Raw genomic sequence first — 23,882 nt, 5'->3', positions numbered from 1 at the left:
AGGGCAAGGAGAAACTTACCTACGTATCGTAGAAGAAGATAATTATTTTTATTTTTTTATTATTTATTAAGTGAGTAGCTAGGCCCAGTCCATACCAAATATCGGCTGGAGACTCACGTTTTTTTTGGGCTGTGACTGATACTGACGTCCACGCCGTACAGCCTGGGTACTATTTTATAAAATAGTAGCGAACAAGTATCAAATGTGTATTTTTTTTATTAAGTTATAATAAAAATTAGAATTTACTTTAATTTTTAACATAAAAATTGTAAATAATAAAAAATTCGTAAATAAAAATAAATTTGCTTTCCCAAACTTAAAAAAAAAGGTGTTTATATAAAAGAAAAGGTGTTTATATTATTTTTGATTATTCAATAGTATCACATGCCCCTTGTATACGTTCTACTGCATATGCAGTTTACAATCTCGTAAATTTTCGAAATATTTCAACCGTAATATTACGCAGGTTTACAGTTTCGTAAATTTTCGAAATATTTCAACCGTAATATTACGCAGGTTTACAGTTTCGTAAATTTGCAGAATATTTTGACCGTAATATTACGCAGGTTTACAGTTTCGTAAATTTTCGAAATATTTTAACCGTAATATTACGCAGGTTTACAGTTTCGTAAATTTTCGAAATATTTCAACCGTAATATTACGCAGGTTTACAGTTTCGTAAATTTTCGAAATATTTTAACCGTAATATTACGCAGGTTTACAGTTTCGTAAATTTTCGAAATATTTCAACCGTAATATTACGCAGGTTTACAGTTTCGTAAATTTTCGAAATATTTCAACCGTAATATTACGCAGGTTTACAGTTTCGTAAATTTTCGAAATATTTCAACCGTAATATTACGCAGGTTTACAGTTTCGTAAATTTTCGAAATATTTCAACCGTAATATTACGCAGGTTTACAGTTTCGTAAATTTGCAGAATATTTTGACCGTAATATTGCGTAAATCTTACGATATTGAAAACTTACGTAATATTTTAACCGTAATATCACATAAATCTTACGAAATTGTAAACTTACGTAATATTTTGAAATTTTTCGAAATATTATGCCATAAACTTTCGTAAACTTACAAAATCGTAAACTTACACAATTTTTCGCACTATAAAATTTCCTGATGTGCCAATGTTTGTAGATACTTGTGTTCATAGAGAAAATGAAGAAAGCTTCATTTATTATGAGATAACGAAGGCAGTACCAGTATCTTCTGTAAACCTATGTGGTCACAAAGGAAATGAGACTATCTTTCCTTACTATGAAACAATGTGGACAGTACCACCATGTTCTGTGGGCTCTCATGATAGTATGGGAATTGGAAGTGTTCCTGCTATCTTGGAAAACTTTAGATATACCATTCATTCCTGGAATATCCATAATGTAAAGAAAATCTTTGGCGCAAGATTCTCGTGTCCACCTAAGAGTCCTGAACTTATCACCAGTGGTCACACTTTACTAATCCTCTTAGTTGACTTTATTCGTTCTACGGCAAAGAACACTATGTACAAAAAGTTACTCCATTTCCTCATTTTGACAAAACTCAGTCTTTCTATATACACACATATGTCAAAAAAATTTGGAAACAGAATAACTTGTGGCCAACATCAAAAAGAAGAGTATTCTCGAATGGCATTATTGTCCGTTCTTGTTAAGATATAGTAATCCTTGTTATATACATACAAGATAAAAAAAAGAAATACGATTAGTATATTATAATATAAAAAAAAACAAGATAATTACCTGCAAATATAGAACCATTTTAGATCTCTTCTATGAACTCCTAATACTATTATATCTAATACAAAATCTATTAAAATAAGTGGGTAAAAGGTAATCGTCGAGAAATTTCTTTCTTTTAGGAACTTGTTTCTCGCAACAAACCATATAATTAGTAATAAAACTAATTCAATTATAACTCCAATTAATATATATCTATATTTATACCATAAATGTACTGTTTAAATATTTAAACGTGTGCATTAGTAATTAAATACTATAAGCTATAATAACTTTTAATTAAAAAAAATTAGATAGCTTAGTTGTTAGGTCATGAGACATGATAACTGAGTTATCTGGTTCGATTCTTAAGGTAAACAAAAATAAAAAAATAAAAAAATAATATGCCGTATATTAACGGCAATGTTGATAGCGTTGAACAACAGTATATAATGTGTTGAACTACACATTAAAGTTGAACAACGCATATATTTATATTATGTGCTGGTAAACTCCAGTATACAGGTGTTGATTCACACCAGTATACACGTTGAATAACTATTTTCTATAAGTATCTGAAGGACTTGGTTTAGCTAGTGTTGATCAACATGTATACTGGTGTAAGTCAACACTTCTAAAACTTGCTGATGTGGTTGATGTTTTTCTTCTTCCTTCCTCACCAACTTCACCTTAGTGAAGTTTTTTAATCAGATTAAGTTAGCCAAATCAGGAAAGGCATAATTAGTTTGTATGAGATAGTACTTTTCATTACTTGATGTCCTGTTTTTTTCCTCCCTCACCGACTTCACTTTAGTAGGGTTTTTAAATCGGATCTAAGCAGCCGAGCAGGAGCCTTTCATAAATGAGAAGGGTATGGGTTACTTCTCAAATTTCCTTACATCCTGTTTTTTTCTACTCTCACCAACTTCGCCTTAATGGGATTTTTAAATTGGACTTAATCAGCTGCATAAGAAAGCCTTTTTTGTCTGCAGTAGAGATTAGAATCGATTTTATAATAATTGAATTTATCGAAAATTGATAATAATCAATTTTAAATCGATTATCGAATAAAAATCGAATTTACTTATTGTAGCGCAGTAGCGTTAATAAGATTTCCCTACAAATATTGGTTTTGTTTTGGTTGACAAAAACCTATTTGTCACACATTATTTGTTATATAGTTAATTTCTTAATTTCTTAATGCCGGCCATTTTGTGACATTTTGGGGGTAGTCCATTAATAAGAAGTTAGATCGTTATTACATGATATTAACAAAAATCCAAAAAAGGAAATTTGTTGTCTAATGAAATTCAAGTTATGTTGTACAAAATTCCCAAAAAGGAAATTTTTTATGTCAATCCTAATAATCTTGATAGTTACGTGACTGGCAGCAGTAGTATAATTTCGATTAATAATTAATTAACGATTAATCGATTCTAAAATCAATTCTAAAATCAATTTTAATAATGATAATCGATTCCAATCCCTAGTCTGCAGATAGTATTTCTCATTATCTGACGTCCTGTTTTTTCCTCCCTCACCAACTTCGCCTTAGTAAGGTTTTTTAATTGGACTTAATAAGCAGCCGAGCAGGAATCTATTTTTTAGTCATCATGATTATGAGCTGAAAGGTAGAATTTATTTCATTAGTTCTGAAGAAGGAACCGATTTCACTAATAAATTCCCTTCACTCACTGGCCATGTTGAATTGATCTATTTGATTATATCAATTTGATACTAACTTTAAAATTGTTTTATTATTAATAATAAAAAGATTCAAAAAATGCCAATTTATTGTTAAAAAATCCCAAAATTTTAAAGATTTCTATGAAGCACTAGAAAAATGGAAGAAGTAAGAGAAAAAATGAAAACATAAAAAAAAGAAGAATGACAATTTGGTGAGAAAAATATTTTATTCATTTGTTAGATGATTTTTTTTTGAATTTATATATTAATTAAATATTATTACATCAGGAATTCAGGATAATAAAGAACGGGCTCTCTCTCTTAAAGAGAGAGAGCTCGATTTGAAAGAACGAGAAATCTCCTTAAGGGAGCGAGAAGTAAAACTCCACAATGAATCATAATCAAAATTGACTAGGTCGATTACATAAATACAATCTTGGATACTTTTCAATATGTAAGGAGTTTACTTAAATTTGATAATTTTAATTATAAAAAAAGAATGGTAAGCTATGTAAAAATAAATGAAACGATCGACACATGACACATGTCCTGCAGATGTTAAATTCGATTTATATAAACTTAAAAATTTTTAGCTTTTAGTTGATAATTAAAATTATTTAGCATTACGTGCATTAATTGGCTAGTTTACCAATAAGATTTTCTAAAAATTAAAATAGTATTATTTCTTTTTATTACAGTATTGTTTATATTGTTACTTAGCTCTTGGCAAAGAAAGTTACTAATTATTCAATCCAAATAATCTTTATGATTTTTTAACACAATGGCATGATGGTGATGATTAGTAAATATTTTTTGTTTAAATCTAATAATATTATAAAAAACTTGTTTTTTAATAAAATCAAACTTTGATATTATTTAAGTTAAAAAAAAAAATATTTTTAATAAAAATGTTCATTTTTAAATTTTTTTTATTTTTAATTAAAAAATATACACAGTGAAATTTGATAAACCGGATCTATTGGTTCTACTAAAAATATCTGGTTTATCAGGATATCTGGTATAGTGAAAAAATTTCGATATATTGAAAATTTATTATACTGAATTTTTTTAAAAAAATTTATGCCAATAAAACTAATATACATTATATCTTAATTTTTCATTCTAGTTTTAAATCACAGCAGTCATGAAAATAAATATAAAATGTTTTAATTGAATATATAAGTAATATATAATTTTGGCCGGAATTAATTCCAGCCAAAATTAAGATTTACTGCATCACGTTACTTAAATTTTATTGGATAATGATCATATGATCTTGTTTATCGAATCATTTTTACTATAGCTGATTAGATAATTGATCTGTTATGACGGTATAGAAAAAAACTCTTTCAGACGATCGTTAAAACCAAAATTTTTTCAGAAGAAATATTGATAAAAATACTCATTTCTTCATAGACAAGTGTTATTTTTTTACCTTTTTTTGGTATCTACGCTCTTCCCGGAACCTATTCATATGAGTTTTGCTATAGGAAAAAAAATTTCAAAAAAATTCTTAAAAAATATTGAAAAATCTTATCACACAGTTACTAACAAAGAAGACATATACTTTACATATTCTTCCTCCAAAAAGAATATCACTATGACCAATAATCAACAACAAAACAATCCTCAACCACTAATAATACCGAAATAGTAGACACTACTATGGACGAAGCTAATGAGAGCTCTTCTACTCACGCCCTCTCTCACAGTGAAATCGAAATCACATCACGTGACTTAAATAATAATGATTTACACAAGCAAACACCAATAGATGAAAACCTTACTCTTATGGATGAAGATCCTATTGAGTCTAGCACTAATAAAGGCAAATCACCTGAAACACAAACAGCCACACAAACAAATATACCTGAACAGATAGAAATTACTGTGCTAAATGACATATTCAAGAATAAATCACAAGATTTAAACAAAGTACACAAAGGATTCATACCTAATGATAGTTTCAAACCTGAAATGACAAACAACGAAATTATCAACCTCCTTTTAAGACGTTATTTTTAAATGACGCAAATGCATACAAATTCGAAATTAATTTAACATCTACATACAAATACTTCACTATATACTTCGGAACACATGACTCCTTAAATCAATATATCGAAAAAAGCCCTAATGGTCTTCAAAAAATTAAAATTTATGAATTAACCAATACAGCTATAAACACCTTAATCGAACGAAAATTCGAACATTTAGATCAGGCCGTCATCAAAATTATGGATATACCATTTAATTACGATACATCAATGCTTTTAAAACATCTTGTCACTAAAACAGGAAGCAACATCATCGAACACAAAGAAATTAAAAAATCTCCAAGAAAAATTCCAAATCGAAATAGACAGGGTCGTCCTATTTTTATTAAACCAGCTTATAAACAACTTATAGTCCGATTCGACCAACAATCAGCTTTCGATTACTTTATGCAAGAAAATTATTGGAGCCTAGAAATAGAAAACTTTGTAGTAAGAATTTTACTGGGCAACCAAGACAATCCTGAATATAAAAAACAGGACCCCGGATATCTCCAAAACAGGTCATAAGTCACACTTTCGGCAGATTGGCCCATTTTTTAGGGGCTCAAAAAATCGTTTTTTGTAAATATCTCGGCATCCAGTGGTCCAATTTTGATGAACTTTTTTTTAAATTGTAGAGCTAAATGAGGGCTACAAAATAAAAAAAAGTTTATTAAAATTGAATTACTGGATGCTGAGATATTTACAAAAAACGATTTTTTGAGTTTCAGCAAAAAGGGGTGTTTTTGGCCAAAAGTCCATTATGACCTTTATATTAGATATCCGGGGTCCTTAAAAAACGTACCAGCAAATACTTCAGAGTTACTGGACTTCCACTCAATACCACTGCTAGAGATATTGAACCACTTATCAAATACATTTACGGACGTACTTGTACATTCACACAAACCACCCGAAATTCAACAATGAAAAATGCATACATCTACGTAACACCTGAAAATTATCCTGAGGGATCAAAAAATGGAGCCTCTTTAATATTTGAAGGACACACAATCCACATATTTCCAGGACACGTATCAATTAAAACTTGCAATATATGCGGTTCACCTCTTTACGCCTCAAATGAATGTGACGATAAAAACTTTATAACAGATAAAAATAACAGAAAAATCTTTAAAAAAAGATTTATAGATCGCAAAGAAGAAAAAATCACGATCAATGAACAATCAAAAAACAAGTACAACCATGTAATTTCTCTAAACTCTAATAATAACACATTCACTAGCCCACAAAACATCAGATGTACACAACTGCAAACAGGAATCCAAAATCATCAACAACAATCAGGAAATCTATTATATCCACGTAATGGACAACAACAACGTAATATAACAGGCAATGACATGAATAACTATAAAAGGGACCATATGTATAACACCCCACATCCAAATCAACCACATGTATCATCAGATAATGATACAAATCAACGAATCACACAATTAGAATTACAGGTCAAACAGCTATTGAATAAGATTAAGACGATGGAAGAAGAAAAATCCAATACAGATACTAAAATTTCAAATATTAATCACAACTACGATACCTTAGAATCGTCCATCACCGACGTCAAATCAAGACTTGACAGATACGATAGTATATTACAACATCTTACAAATAATATAACAATACTTAGTAAAAAAGTAATGACTACACCAAAACGCCCCTCCAAAGTCGTTAAAAGAACTACAGTCAACTCTCTTTATAGTCACACATTTGGGACAGTCCATATTTGGTGATTATGAGCAAACAGTCTTATGACTTTATCTTTTATTATAAATTTATAATCGAAAAGTACAAAACTCAAATCGAACAATATTACAAATAAAATATAGAAAATTAAACATAAAAAATAAAAAAACTAGCTTCACGATTCATACAAGTAAAGAAATCTAAACAAAATAAAATTAAGTAAAGAAAAACTAAACTATTACAGAAACGCATACCCCAACTTTACCCGAAGGCCAGTGTGAGTCAACTATCCAGCATATCCAAAGATCCAATCCGTTACCAAAAAGAAATCCTAAGTAGAGGCTGAACTGTTAAGTGGCGCCAAAAATCCAAATGCGAAATCCAAGATCCCCCATGGATTATATAAGAGAAAACCCAAGAAACCCAGGAATCCAAGGAAGCTGTCGCCAAGGAAGGTGTCGAAATTGCAGGAGAAATTTGCGAGAAATGATGAGAAGTAGGAGAAGGTCCAATAGCGGACGATTTCATTTTATTGGTAATGCCTTGAGCTGTTTTCCAATGATGAAAGAAAATGGAACAGCACAACCAGATTTGTACGTAGAGATCAAAATGAAAATCATGTAAAGGTGTATCAAAAATAGAACAAATAGTGGATGATGAAAAATATGTTCCAAGAAAACTAGTAAGAGACATCGGTATAAGTCCACGTGTAAGTCGCAGACAAGAATATGAAGGAGGGTCACATTCCCAACAATCCATAGCCGTAAATTCCACAGCAAAGGAGTCCAGTAAAGATTTCAAAGGAGTCGCGGAGAGAAATTTTCCAAGACAAACGGTTCTAAGGTCTAGCAGAAGTGTTTTAAAAGTATTAAAAGGACTAAATTCAGGTAAAATATAAGGACAAGTCCATAAGTGGTCTAAAGTCTCAGGAGAGGAGTTGCACTGAGGACAGAGCCAACTCGGATCATAGATATGAGGCTTTCGTCTTTGAAGAGTTGTGAGAGTCGGAACATATCCAATAAAATCTTGATACGGAAAGCACAAAATTCAGACTGGCCATTTCGATAGGAGGATTGTAATTGTTTATTATTAAAACAAAATTTGGTACAAGCCCAATCAATATCTGAAATAGAGGAATTAAGATTGAATCTTGGTAATAAAGCAAGAGTCAAAAGACTCTTGGCGGCAAAAATATCTCCAATAAATTTCCGGATATTCATATCCACAAATAAAGAATTAAATTGTAAAATGCAAGGAGCCAAAAATGCAGGCGGAATAGGGGAAAGACGTGAGTCTGTATGAGCAGCTTTCGCTAAGTCATCAACATGGTTATTCAAAGAATCGTCAGCGTGAGCAGGAACCTTGATTAAAGAAACTTTTAGATTCTTTTGTGAGATAATAGCTCGTGCCGAAGACCATAGAAGGTGGTTAAATTCTTTAAGCATTTTAGGAATAAACGAAGCATCCACATACATAGACCATAAGGAAATTAATTGAGCACAATCAGTAGCGACAGTAATCTTGGAATACCGAGGGAGGGAGTCCAATCCATGCAATAAGGCAAAAATTTCGGAATGCAATGCAGAAGGAAAGAGGGAAGGAATGATATTATAATGAGATTCAAGAATAAAACTATCAGAATCAATAGCAGTCCATGCATAAGCCATCGAAGGTGTTGGATGACTAGAAGGAGGAAGGAAGGATCCATCAATATACAGTGTAGACACCGAAGAAGGAAGTTGGATATCAGAAATCCTAGACACTTGGTTAAGCATAGGAGGTAGCCGAACTGGAGCAAAAAGATAAAATAATAAAAGAGATTTGGCATAGCCTAATGAAGCGGAAAGTAAGACCGAACGAGTATCCGCATGTATATAAGTACGAGGCTTCGTAGGGTAACGGAGAAGACATGATAAAGGCACATAAGAGAAGCACTTTTCAGAGGGACATCGTTTAAGCAATGTTTTGGAAGTAAAGGATCGCGGAATAGCAGAGGCACAACCTTGGCATGCAGTGAATTCTGATAATAAGTCATCAGCAGATGACGCAATCCAATGTGAAATAAGAGCTTCATTTCGCGGAGCAGGATAGGTAATGATCACACGGCCAACAAGGAAAGAGTTAGTATCGCGATTAAAAAAAATAGCCCATTGTGGATTAAACAAATAATTTCGACTAATATCTATAGAACAGATAGAAGCAACAGTATAGGAATTAGGTATTCTAAATTGCGGTAAAAGAAAAAAGGAAGAAGAATTAGAAGTAACAACTAACATATGGGCTGATTTGTCTACCTTTAATTAAAATATTGATTTTATTACATTTTTATTATACAAAATACTATATAATATACAGTAAATTGGGGATGAGTATTAAAAAATTTTTATTTAATGTTATTATACTATAATTTGGTAAATATTTCTTTTAAATTAATATAATTCTTAGCACTTACTATATATGTTAAAAATTTGTATTTCAACTTTAAACGTAAATATCTCCAGATCCAGTGATCCAATCGGCAAGCTCTTTTTTCGTTCATATAGACCAGATCAAGGGCTTTCCAAAGAGCCTAAATTTATAAAAAATGGATTAGTGGATCCCAAGATATTTGCATTTAAGCATGTTAAAAAGTTCGTACCTCAACTTTAAATGTAAATATCTCTGGATCTAATGATTCAATCGGCGAGTTCTTTTTTCGCCTATAAAGTCCAGAACAAGGGCTTTTCAACGAGCCTAAAATTATAGAAAACGGATCAGTGAATCTTGATATATTTGCATTTAAAGATAGTAATACAAACTCCGACATAAAATAATTATTTTTATTGTTTAAAAATATCTATTATGATACCATCTTTTATATGATATTTTTATTATATTTTTATAAACATTTATAGCTGCTAAGACTATATAAATTTTTATTTTACTTTATATTTTATTAAAATATACTTACTTTTTAATAATATATGTTAAAAATTCCATATATATAAGAAATGGGTTTTTTATTAGTGAAATGGGTTTTTTCACAGCTTTTTTACATTTAATAATTTAAGTTTCGCAAATGTAAATTTTTGTTCAACTTATTATTTAGTCAAGTGATCATCAATCAGATGATTTTTTGGTATTACAAAACAATTTTGAGTAACAAAAATTATGAAAATCAATTTAATAACTCCTTTTAATGCAGAGTAAACAAATCAGCCCATATGAATTAAATAAATAAGTAAACCAAGCAGGCACAGATCCTTTGTTCAAAACTCGTTTAAGAAAACGTAAATCTTTTCATGGAAGAAGCCGAGAGTCACACGGAGTAACCAATTGGGCAAGGAAACGAGTACAAAAATTTTTTCGAACATTTTTCATGGAAGTGAATAAGTCTTTTGGTAAAATCGACCAGAGTGGAATTGCCGGACATAGATCTTTTCTTGGAGGTCGGAATAACAAAGACCACGTGATATTCAATCGAGAAGAGAATAATAAAGAATTAAACAAAGAATGTGTTCGCAAGGAAAATATATGGGACCATGGTTCCAAGTCAATAGTAGAAGGACAGGCATTACAGTCTAGAAAACTTTGGAGGTAAGTAATCATATAATTGGCAAAGGTTTTATGTAAAGGGTGAGAAAAAATTTTTTGCCATGAAGCCACATGGGATGATAAAAATCGACCAAATGCTTGTTGAATAGAGAACGGCAACAACGTGAAAAGCGCGGAAAGAGGAGTGACTGAGGCTAAACCAGCCTTTTGTCGAATAAGAGAAAGCATTGGAGAAACCATGCAGTTAATAGTGGATTCAGCAAATAACGTGGTTTGTAGGCGAAATTCTAGCCTTGGAAGTAAGACAACGTTATAAAGATAAGCCACATGTTGTGCCAAAAGTTTCTTAGGACTGAGTAAAGCAGCCATGTCTTTGACCATGGAAGTACTTTGATCATGAACAAAGCGAGAAGAAGCTGAAAGGCAAAATCAGACACCTAAAAAGCGAAAAGACTTGGATAAAGCTAAAGCTTTTAAAGTAAGGGTACAAGTTTGGATTAAAGGAGATGGGAAAAGATCAAACACTATAGTTTGAGAAAATTGTTCAGAAGAAAGAAGGATATATTTAGCTGAATTAGCTTGAGTATTATTTAAAGTATAAAATTCAGCAGTAATGGAAAGGCGATCTTCAATTCCTCGTTTAGATGAAGCAATCAAAGTAGAGTCATCCATAAATGTGATATGTGAAACAGGAAGGTTATGTTGTTCATATTCAATCGGGGAATAATCCAATAAAGCAGAGAATTTCAAAATAAAGGGATCACAAGCTTCTCGATTAAGTGTTGTGAGCAAAGGATCTAAATAAATCACCCATAATAACGGAGAAATAATTTCACCCTGGTCTATACCAATTCTAACTCTATATCCAGAAGTATCACCATGGTGAGTAATAATTTTATTATTACGTCTTGTGAAAAGGTTGATAATAAATTTGATCAACAAAGACGGTATATGTAGACGGATTAAAGCCAGTCTAAGCATGTTTAAATCAATCGAGTCAAAGGCCTTCGAAATGTCCTGAGAAACAATCCATAATTCTTGGTCATCAGTTTTATCAAAACGTCGTTGATGAATAATAGCATCAAGCATCTTAATAGGAATATCAGTGGAACCGCCTGGTAATCCAGCAAAATTACCACCTTGAAGCACTTGATTGTCAGCTAGGGTTTTTGAAAGCCGAATTGTAACGACCTTAACCACACATTTCTGAACAGTTTCCAACAAAGTGATAGGTCGCGTATTCTTTAATTGTGCGTCAAATTCATGAGGCTTTGGAATGGGATAGACAAGCACTTCACGCCAATCAGCGGGAATATCTCCATGAATGAGGCAGGCGTTAGCTAAAACAAGGGATAAATTAAAAGCTTCGCCAGTTAAATGTTTGAGCATCTCATAAAAAATTTTGGAAGGATCAGAGGCTTTGTTATTAGGCATAGAATTAAGAATGTTCTTCCATTCATCTTCCAGAATAGGAGACATAATCGAATTATATAACGATGAATCAATATCCGAAAGAGGAGTATATGCTCTTTGCCATCGTGGGCGGAAATGAATCCGTAGAAGAATATTGTACCAAAGGAGGAGCAACAACCGATTGGAAGTGTTTAATAGCAGCTTGTTTGATATCTGAAAGATCAGTAAGTAAAGTGGGTTTGGAGTCAATAACAACCAAAACTCTATCAAAAATGATAGAATGATGATCCACTGATAGGGCTGAAGAAATAAAGGAGCCCGGAGACGTAGAGAAATGTTCATCTCTAAGAGCAGTATAATATTCAATGGAATCTACACGATGTTGATTAAATTGCGTGGAAAGATAAGCAGAGACCAAAGCTTTTTGTGAACGCAAAAATTTGACAAAAGTAGGAAGTGGTGTGGTACTATAAGAAGGTATAGTATAATCTGTTAAAAGAGATTCAAGAAGGATTAATTGTGTAGGTAAAGAATTAACCAATTGTGAAATTTGAGCAGGACGACTAGGCCTAGATGAGGTCAATTTAAACAATAATCTATCCAAAAATTTGTTGATAGCAATAAGCTTGGTAAGCTCGGGAGGATATTTATGATGGTGAGTATTGGATACATGTTGAAATGGTAAAGAATCAATGGCACCACCAAGAATAGAACGTTTAACAGCGTGCCAAAGTTTATCCAAAGGAAGGGCTGAAAGTGAAGATATGGAGGGATGGTGTGTGGTCAAATACAACTCAAGACGTGAGTTTACTTCATTGGAAAATGTCTCCCAAATATCTTCTTTTAAATTCTTGTAAAGAAAGATGGTGTGTTGTTCGCTTTTCTGCTTTAATCTGGCTTTGGCCAAAGTAGCGAAACAAGAGCTAAAGTCGAAGGCTGTAAAGAGGACACGGTGATCAGTAAATTGATTATCATTCAACTTAGGACAAGATTCAACATGAGAGAAAAGGCCGGGAGCAGGAAATCCAGGGGATGACCAAATATAATCAAGTCTTGAAGAACCATTTTGATGATAAAAGGTAGGACTAGGACCTGCAAGTGAAGAGATGTGGGATTGATGATTCATAAAATATCGAGAAGAAAATGATCGTAAAATTTTCAAATGATGTTGAGGAAGATGTGAATGTGAAATTTCATCTGCATTAAAATCACCAAGAATGACTACGTGATAGTTATTAGTGCGGGTTTTATCAAGCCATAAATTAAGTTGTGCAAAAATAAAATCACGTTCTTTATAATGTATTGAATGATAAGGAGGAATATAAACGGAAATAATAGAAATTTTTGTTTGATGAAAGAAAAGATCTAATTTTAAAAGACGACCTTTCCAAGGATCAATCTTCTGAACATGTTTATGTAAAGGATGGCGAAGTAAAAGACCAATACCATCATGAGGTCGTGAATTAGAAGGGGAAGGAGCCCAATAAGACTTAAAATTATATTGGGAGTGTTCAGTTTGATAAATAAATTTAGCACTAGAAGAAGTAAGACGAGTATCATTTAAAGATAAAACGCCAAAAGAAGAATGGAGAAAATAATTTAACAAATGCAGCTGACGAACAGGGAATACAAACCATTAACATTGATTTGTCCAAAATTAATAAGAGGGGAAAAGGAAGAAGGAGAGTTATTAGGACTATTAATATTAAGTAGCGCACTATCAGGGGGGTGAGATCCCTGTGAAGCATTCGATATAAATTGGTGTTCAATCATTGGAAGGGGAGGGTTTTGAAGGAGAGAAGGAGTCCAATTTTTCCATAATCGAACCAAGTTGGGCAGAAAGATTCTTTTGTGTATTGGTGACATTAAAAATCTCCGATTGCAAACGGGAAGTATTAGCATCAGGAGTAATAATAGTAGGTCGGGAGTTAGGTAACGGGACATGTCTTCTTGATAAGACGGAATTAAGATCCAGAGCTGAGAAAAAAGCATCAGGAGAAGTGTCCATGAGAAAAGGGGAAGTATGGGGAGGAAGATTGAATCCAGAATTCATGTCTTGGGTTGGGGCATCATCCCATCCATTATCATAAGAATGATTTTGAATTTCATGATCATCACGAGGCGGATACGAATCAGAGTCACCAGGGTTGTCATAATTCATCATTGATTCAAGCTCAGATAGCCTATACTCATGGGACGTGATAGTATCATTCATCCAAGAAACAGTTTCCTTTAGAGTACGTAGAGTGTTAGCGATCTCTTTGATCTGCGTCTTTAAATCATCAATAATATATTGAGGAAGTGTATGGGCAGGATTGTCAGATGGAGAAGTAGGTGGTGTGGAACTAACAGAATGAGTTTTATGTGGAGGTCGAGTAGAGCCGGAAGAATTTTCATTGTTCCTGTGATTATTAGTATTATTGTTGGTCCGGTTGGTACTTCGAGAAGTATTGGGACGAGAAGTGTTAGTATAATTGTTGCTGTTGTCGGAACGGGAAGAAGAGGAATTATTATTGCGGGATCTAGAATTGGATCGCGATCTTGAACAGGAATTAGAATTTTCACGTGATTGACATGAATCCTGACGACCACGTCAAGGACCAGCATTGAAGCGTGAATATAGTTTGTTAAGGCGATCATCCACTTTTTGTGTAGAACGAGGATTACAAACAGAAGGTGAACAACCAGGACGCCCACAAACATGGCATAGAGTTTGTGCTTCATTGAGAGGGTGCCATGTTAATCCTTTGCCGCGGAAAGCCACGGTCATTTCTTTGGCAGCTTCAAGAGATTCAAATGAGGAAAAATTCAAATATACATAGGGTTTAGGCTTGTAGGAACTGATAGATAGAGGAACGTTAAGGGCCTTAGCGTTAACTTGAGTAGCAATTTCCAACAGGTCAGCTTTTTTAATATTCTTTGGGATGCCGGCGAGGATAACAACATGTTCTCTGCCGCTATCGCATTGGGATTTTGAAAAAGATGCCGGGCAGACACGTAAAGAATTACCAAGGCAAATGATCGCCCAAATATCATTGAATTGGGTAACTGCATCCGCGGAGGAAAACTGGACATGTTCATTATAGTAATGTTTCCTAGGAGTAAGTTTGCACTTGATTACAATGCCATATCAGGAAAATGCCTGACGGACTTGAGTCTCGGTTAGGAAAAGTGGGATATCAGTGACGAACAAAGACTTCATTTCATCGCTGAGCTTGGCGTCTACAGGGGAATAATGACTGAAGGCCAAATCGAGGAGGTCGGCACGTGGGGAGGTGATACAATCGGTATAATCATGCTGATCATTAAAGAAGACAAGGATCTTTTTGTTATCGCCTGATCCTTCACATCGTGCGCGAGCGCCATAAGAAGAATAACGGGAGAGTGAACAATCCACTTCGTCACACATGGAGTGATTGGTGGTGAATTTAGCTTTGAACGCGTCAGGCGCGTCGCATAGGTAGGCCGCAGCATGATAACGAGAAGGTGCGGATTTGATAGCAGCAGCATTACCATCGGGAGATGGTCGTCGTTCTGGGATATCAAAGGCGACAGCTTTGCCTTTACCACTGGTGTTAGAGGGAGCATGGATAGAAGCGTCAACAGTTTCAACAGGAGTGGTAATATTCTGAGGAGATGTAATCATGTGGACTTTGTTGACAGGAAGACCAGAAGGAACGGTAGAAATAAGGCTGGGAGCAGGAGCAAAGGGCGAAGATATATCAACATTCATAGCGTCCTCAGAGACAGTACGCGAACGTTTGTTTGGTACGCCAACGGTATTAGTGGGAGACAAAGGTCGGTCTCCAGAGGGAGCAGAGATAACAGGACGCGGTGGTGGCGGAATATCCGGGTTAATAACAGAAGGAGCTGGAGGTGTAGTCATAGTATAAAGCTCAGTAAAGAGGAAAGCAACTGTGGAAATATTAGTATTATGAACGAGCACTTAGAAATTTTCGAACGAAAATTCCAAAAATAAATTTTATTAGTATTTTCAAAAATTCAGGAAAGAGTTGCAATGATCCTCATATTTGGTGATTATGAGCAAACAGTCTTATGACTTTATCTTTTATTATAATTTTCAAATGAAGAGTACAATAATCAAATCGAACAATATTACAAAGTGAAATATAGAAAAATAAACATAAAAAATAAAAAGAACTAGCTTCACGACTCATACAAGTAAAGAAATCTAAACTAAAATAAAATTAAAGCAAAGAAAAACTGAACTATTACAGAATCGCATACCCCAACTTTATCCGAAGGCCAGTGTGAGTCAACTATCCAGCATGCCCTAAGATCCGATCCGTTATCAAAAAGAAATCCTAAGTAGAGGCTGAACTGTTAAGCGGCGCCAAAAATCCAAGTGCGAGATCCAAGATCTACCACGAATTATAGAAGAGGAAACCCAAGAAACCCAGGAATCTGAGAAAACTGTCGCCAAGGAAGGTGTCAAAGAATCAGGAAGAATGTAAGAAGAAAGTTGAGAAATAGAAGAAGGCCCAAGAGCTGACGATTTCATTTTTTTTGTAATGTCTTGAGCTGATTCCCAATGATGAAAGAAAATGGAATGGCACAACCAGATTTGTACATAAAGGTCAAAATGAAAGTCGTGTAAAGGTGTATCTAAGATAGACCAAATGGTAAATGATGAAAAATAATTTCCAAGAAATTCTGTAAGAGATGTCGGTATAAGTCCACGTGCAAGTCTCAGACAGGAAATTGAAGGAGGGTCACAATCCCAACAATCAATAGTTTTAAAATCAGCAGCGAAGGAATCCGGTAAAGGTAGTAAAGATGACTCTGAAAGAAATTTATCAAGATAGGTAGTCCGAAGATCCAGTAAAAGTGCTTTAAAAGTTGTTAAAGGGCTAAATTCTGGTAAAATATAAGGACAAGTCCACAAGTGGTCTAAGGTTTCAGGAGAAGAGTTACATTGAGGACAAAGCCAACTCGGATTATAAAGATGAGGTTTTCGTCTCTGGAGAGTTGTAAGTGTTACCAAATAATGACGGTAATTAAGGGACGAATGGCGGATGACTTATATCGTATAACTACACGAATACCAACAAAATTCTTACTCAATACTACCTATCCAAGGTACTTCCGGTATTGTTCGTTAAGAATTGTCAAGGTAAACACTATAAATACGATAAATGAAAATACGCAATGGTTATAACAACAACTGTTATATGACTGTTAGAAACAACGTGTAATATTGACCAAATATAACGATTTTATTAAACAGGTGTAAATTCGGATCTTTACAACAAAGTGATAAAAAGTGACAGAAAGGGATAGGAAATATATCTTAAAGATATTTAACGACAAAATAACTACAGAAAAATAGCTATATGGTAACTACTCTATCAAAGAGTTGGCGGAAGGTGTATTTATATCTTATTTTATCTAACCGTCATCTCTTTTTCCTGTCATCAAGGCAAAATCTAATCTATAGATGTCTATTGATGGGTTATTGATTTCGTAATATATCAATACAATTACAATACGATTATAAGCCATTTTTAATAAAGTACAAATGATAATTTTAGACGGTTAATTACTATTGAGCTAATTTCCCTACAATAACTTCTAATAAAATCTTATATATAAACAATACAAATAAAGAAAATAAATAATATAAATAAATTATCTAGATAAAATAAAATAACTATAAAAACGATATATAAGTAAATCTATCAAACAAAATCAATATCTTTAATATAGTTAACCGATATACACAAATCATATATCGGCGTAAATCGTCTCATAACACCAGAAATCGACATGTACACAAATGTACCGAATTTCATCGGATCACCATATAATATCGGAAATCATATGTGCAAAAATTCACGTAACATAAGCGTTGGAAGCATATCTAATAATAATTTGATACGGAAGCTACAAAAATCGGAACGGCCATTCCGATGAGAGACAAATTGCTTATTGTTGTTAAGACAAAATTTGGTGCAAGCCCAATCGATATCCGAAATTGGGGAACAGGAATTAAATCTTGGTAATGCAGCAAGAGTTAAAAGACTTTTAGCGTCAAAGATATCTCTAACAAATTTCCGGATATTCATATCTACAGGTAAAGAATTAAATTGTAAAATGCAAGGAGCCAATAATTCTGACAATGGACGAGAAGAGAGATATGAATCAGTGTGAGCGGCTTTGGCTAGAGCATCCACATGATTATTCAAAGGGTCGTCAGCGTGAGCAGGAACCTTGATTAAGGTAACATCCAGATTTTTTACTGACTTGATAGCTCGTATGGAAGACCACAAAAGGTGGTTAGGTTCTTTAAGTAATTTAGGAATAAAAGGAGCATTCACATACGAAGACCATAAAGAAAGCAATTGAGCACAATCAGTGGCGACAGTAATCTTTGAATTCCGAGGGAGGGAGTCCAATCCATGCATTAAAGCACAAATTTCTGAACGTAAAGCAGAAGGAAAAATGGAAGAAATAATATTATAGTGAGATTCCAAAATAAATCCGTCAGGATCTATAGCAGTCCATGCATAAGCCATCGAGGATATCGGATGACTAGAAGGAGGGAGGAAGGATCCATCAATATACAGTGTAGACACCGAAGAAGGAAGTTGGATATCAGAAATCCCAGACACATGGTTAAGCATAGGAGGTAGCCGAACCGGAGCAAAAAGATGAAACAACAAAAGAGATTTGGCATATCTTAACGAGGCAGAGAGTGAAACTGAACAAGTGTCCGCATATATATAAGTACGAGGTTTTGTAGGATAGCGGATCAAACTTGATAACGGAACATAAGAAAAACATCCTTCAGAAGGGCATCGTTTAAGTAAAGTCTTAGAAGTAGAGGATCGCGAGATAGCAGAGGCACATCCGCGGCATGCAGTAAATTCAGAAAGCAAATCATCGAACGAAGTCGCAATCCAATGTGAAATAAGAGCTTCATTACGTGGAGTAGGATAAGTGGTAATCACACGGCCAACAAGGAAAGAGTTAGTATTGCGATTAAAAGAAATAGCCCATTAAGGATTAAACCAATAATTTCGACTAATATCTATACTAGAAACAAGGGCTACAGTATGGGAAATTGGAATTCTAAATTGTGATAAAACAAACAAAGAAGGGGAATTAGGAATAACAATAAGATTAAATAAATAATTAAACCAAGCAGGTACAGATCCTTTGTTCGATACTCGTTTAAGAAAGCGTAAATCTTTCCATGAAAGAAGGCGAGAGCTGCACGGAGTAATCAATTGAGCAAGAAAACGAGTGCAGAAATTTTTTTGAACATTATTCATGGAAGTAAATAAATCTTTCGGTAAAATAGAACGGAGTGAAATTGCCGGACGTAGATCCTTTCTCGGAGGTCGGAACAATAAAGACCACGTGATATTTAATCGAGAAGAGAATAATAAAAAATTGAACAAAGAATGTGTTCGCAAGGAAAATGTATGGGACCATGGTTCTAAATCAATAGTAGAAGGACAGGCATCACAATCCAAAAATCCTTGAAGATAAGTAATCATACAGTTGGCAAAAAGCTTGTATAAAGGGTGAGAAAAAATTCTTTGCCATGAAGCCACATGAAATGATAGGAATTGACCAAACGCTTGTTGGATAGAGAATGGCAACAGTGTGAAAAGCGCGGAAAGAGGAGTGACTGAGGCCAAACCAGCCTTCTGTCGAATAAGAGAGAGCATTGGAGAAACCATGCGATTAATGGTAGATTCAGCAAATAAGGTGGTTTGAAGGCGAAATTCTAGCCTTGGGAGTAAGACAACGTTATAAAGATAGGCCACATGTTGTGCCAAAAGCTTTTTAGGACTGAGTAGAGTAGCCATGTCTTTAACCATGGAAGTACATTGATCATGAACAAAACGAGAGGAAGCTGAAAGACAAAACCAGACACCTAAAAAACGGAAAGATTTAGATAAAGCTAACGCCTTCAATGTGAGGGAACAAATAGGGATTAAGGGGGATGGGAAAAGGTCAAACACTATAGTTTGGGAAAATTGTTCAGAAGAAAGAAGGATGTATTTTACAGAATTCGCTTGAGTATTATTTAAAGTATAGAATTCAGCAGTAATGGAAAGGCGATCTTCAATTCCTCGTTTAGATGAAGCAATCAAAGTAGAATCATCCATAAATGTAATATGCGAAACAGGAAGATTATATTGTTCATATTCAATTGGAGAATAATCCAATAATGCAGAAGATTTCAAAATAAAAGAATCACAAGCATCTCGATTAAGTGTGGTAAGCAAAGGATCCAAGTAAATAACCCATAATAATGGAGAAATGATTTCACCCTGGTCAATACCAATTCTAACTCTATATCCAGAAGTATCACCATGATGGTTAATAATTTTATTATTACGTCTTGTAAAAAGATTAATGATAAATTTGATCAGTAAAGATGGTATGTGTAGACGAATTAAAGCTAGTCTGAGCATATTCAAGTCAATTGAGTCAAAGGCCTTAGAAATGTCCTGAGAAACAATCCATAACTCTTGGTCATCAGTTTTGTCAAAACATCGTTGATGAATAATAGCATCAAGCATCTTAATAGGAATATCAGTAGAACCACCTGGTAATCCAGCAAAATTACCACCTTGGAGCACTTGATTGTCAGCTAGGATCTTTGAAAGCCAAATTGTAACGACCTTAACCACACATTTCCGAACGGTTTCCAATAAAGTGATAGGTCGCGTATTCTTTAATTGTGCATCAAATTCATGAGGCTTTGGAATGGGATAAACAAGCGCTTCACGCCAATCAGCAGGAACATCTCCATGAATGAGGCAGGCGTTAGCTAAGACAAGGGATAAATTAAAAGCTTCGCCAGTTAAATGTTTGAGCATTTCATAAGAAATTTTGGAAGGACCAGAGGCTTTGTTGTTAGGCATAGAATTGAGAATGTTCTTCCATTCATCTTCCAGAATAGGAGACATGACCGAATTATATAATGACGAATCAATATCAGAAAGAGGAGAATATGCTCTTTGCCATCGTGAAGGAAATGAATCCGTGGAAGAATACTGGACCAAAGGAGGAGTAATAACCGATTGGAAGTGTTTAATAGCAGCTTGTTTGATATCTGAAGGATCAGTAAGTAATGTGGGTTTGGAATCAATAACAACCAAAACTCTATCAAGAACGATAGAATGATGTTCTACTGATAGGGCTGAAGAAATAAAGGAGCCCGGAGACGTAGAGAAATGTTCATCTCTAAGAGCAGTATAATATTCAATAGAATCTACACGATGCTGATGAAATTGCGTGGAAAGATAAGCTGAGACCAAAGCCTTTTGTGAACGTAAAAATTTGACAAAAGTGGAAATTAGCGTTGTACTATAAGAAGGTATAGTATAATCTGTTAAAAGAGATTTAAGGAGGATTAATTGGGTAGGTAAAGAATTAATCATTTGTGAAATTTGAGCAGGACGACTAGGCCTAGATGAGGTCAATTTAAACAATAATCTATCCAAGAATTTGTTGATAGCAATAAGCATGGTAAGCTCGGGAGGATATTTATGATGGTGAGTATTAGATACATGTTGAAATGGTAAAGAGTCAATGGCACCACCAAGAATAGAACGTTTAAGAGCGTGCCAAAGTTTATCCAGAAAAAGGGCTGAAAGTGAAGATATGGAGGGATAATGTGTGGACAAGTACAACTCAAGACGTGAGTTTACTTTATTAGAAAATTTATCCCAAGTATCTTCGTGCAAGTTTTTATAAAGAAAAATGGTGCGTTGTTCGCTTTTTTGTTTTATTCTAGCTTTAGCTAGAGTAGCGAAACAAGAGCTAAAATCAAAAGCCGTTGTAAGTACTCAGTGATCAGTAAATTGATTATCATGCAGCTTAGGGCAAGTTTCGACTTGAGAGAAAAGACCAGGAGCAGGAAATCCAGGGAATGACCAAATATAATCAAGCCTTGAAGAACCATTATGATGATAGAAGGTAGGACTTGGACCTGAAATTGAAGAGATATGGGATTGATGATCCGTAAAATATTGAGAAGAAAGTGATCGTAAAATTTTCAAATGATGTTGAGGAAGATGTGAATGTGAAGTTTCATCTGCATTAAAATCACCAAGGATAACTACATGATAATTAAGGTTGCTGGGTGAAACTAGGTAGTTTAGCAAATAGTTGAAACTGTCGAAAAGGTAAAACTTGGCGAAACTATATTAAAATCTTAATAAAAAATTAGCGAAACTTAGAGAAATGACGAAACTGACGAAACTTATAGTAATGACAAAACTATAATAAACTCTTATTAAAAAGTTGGCGAAACTGAAGTTTAGACGTTTAGACAAATCCCAAATGAGTTTCACCCGGCAACCTTAATGATAATTATTAGAACGGGCTTTATCAAGCCATAAATTAAGTTGGGCAAAAATAGCATCACGTTCTTTGTAATGAATAGAATGATAAGGAAGAATATAAACAGAAATAATAGAAATTTTTGTTTGATGAAAGAAAAGATCTAGTTTTAACAAACGACCTTTCCAAGGATCGATCTTCTGAACATGTTTATGTAAAGGGTGGCGAAGTAAAAGACCTACACCATCATGAGGTCGTGAATTAGAAGGGGAAAAAGCCCAATAGGACTTAAAATTATACTGGGAATGATCATTATGATAAATAAATTTAGCACTAGACGAAGTAAGACGAGTATCATTTAGAGATAAAACACCAAATGAGGAATGCAAGAAATAATTTAACAAGTGCAATTGTCTGATAGGGGAACATAGACCATTAACATTAATTTGTCCAAATTTAATAAGAGGGGAAGAAGAAAAGGAAGGGATATTATTAAGATTATTAGGTAACACACTGTCAGGGGGTGAAGTCCCTGTAAACCACCCAAATCAAGTTGGTGTTCAATCATTAGAAGGGGAAGGTTTTGAGGGGGAGAAGGAGTCCAGTTTATCCATAATCGAACCAAGTTGGGCAAAAAGATTCTTTTGGGTATTAGTAACATTAGAAATTTCCAATTGCAGTCGGGAAGCATTAGCATCAGGTGCAATAATAGTAGGTCGAGAGTTAGGCAAGGGGACATGTCGTCTTGATAAGACAGAGTTAGGATCCAAAGCAGAAAAAGAAGCATCAGGAGAAGTATCCATAAGAGAATGGGAAGTATGAGGAGGAAGATTGAATCCTGAATTCGTGTCATGGGCTGAGGCATCATCCCATCCATTATCATAAGAATGAGTTACTTGATCATCATGAGGTGGGTATAAGTCTGAGTCACCAGGATTATTGTTATCATAATTCATCATTGATTCGAGCTCAGATATTCTATAATCATGATGCGTGATAGTATCCTGCATCCAGGAAACAGTTTCATCGAGAGATTTGAGGGTAGTAGCAATCTCTTTAATCTGTGCCTTTAATTCATCAATGATATGTTGAGGAAGTGTATAGGCAGAATTGTTAGAAGAAGAGGTATGTGTAGAACGATTAGGATGAGGTTCTGGTGGAGGTTGATTAGAATCGGAAGAAAAACCATTGTTACTGGGAATGCTATTATTATTATTGTTGTTGGTTCGGTTATTACTACGAGAAGTATCAGGACGAGAATTATTAGTACCGTTATTACTGTTATTGGATCGGGATGAAGAAGAATAATTGCGGGATCTGGAATTAGATCGTGATCTTGAACGGGAATTAGATTTATCACGTGATTGGCATGAATCTTGATGACCACGTCGAGGACCAGCATTGAAACGCGAATATAGTTTATTAAGGCAATCGTCCACTTTTC

The 23,882-nt window shown here is 34.1% G+C and overlaps 3 protein-coding genes across 3 annotated transcripts; all 3 read left to right on the top strand.

Annotated features, from left to right (window-relative positions):
- Positions 1–1,145: 1,145 nt before the first annotated feature.
- On the top strand, positions 1,146–1,676 carry OCT59_005077 (uncharacterized protein; the record flags this gene model as incomplete). The annotated part of the gene is made up of 1 exon (XM_066138154.1): positions 1,146–1,676. One exon carries the CDS (start codon positions 1,146–1,148, stop codon positions 1,674–1,676), a length of 531 nt encoding a protein of 176 aa, XP_065997331.1.
- A 3,408-nt stretch (positions 1,677–5,084) lies between these two features.
- OCT59_005076 (uncharacterized protein) lies at positions 5,085–5,444 on the top strand (the record flags this gene model as incomplete). Its single annotated transcript, XM_025310118.1, has 1 exon — positions 5,085–5,444. The coding sequence occupies one exon, from the start codon at positions 5,085–5,087 to the stop codon at positions 5,442–5,444; it is 360 nt and encodes a 119-aa protein (XP_025185899.1).
- A 212-nt stretch (positions 5,445–5,656) lies between these two features.
- On the top strand, positions 5,657–7,212 carry OCT59_005075 (uncharacterized protein; the record flags this gene model as incomplete). Its single annotated transcript, XM_066138153.1, has 2 exons — positions 5,657–5,905; positions 6,235–7,212. 2 exons carry the CDS (start codon positions 5,657–5,659, stop codon positions 7,210–7,212), a joined length of 1,227 nt encoding a protein of 408 aa, XP_065997330.1.
- Between the last annotated feature and the right edge of the window lie 16,670 nt (positions 7,213–23,882).

Source organism: Rhizophagus irregularis, chromosome 13, assembly GCF_026210795.1.
Source record: "Rhizophagus irregularis chromosome 13, complete sequence".
Taxonomy (NCBI): domain Eukaryota; kingdom Fungi; phylum Glomeromycota; class Glomeromycetes; order Glomerales; family Glomeraceae; genus Rhizophagus; species Rhizophagus irregularis.
The sequence above is the reverse complement of the archived record's forward strand: the minus strand, read 5'-3'. Positions and strand labels throughout refer to the sequence as shown.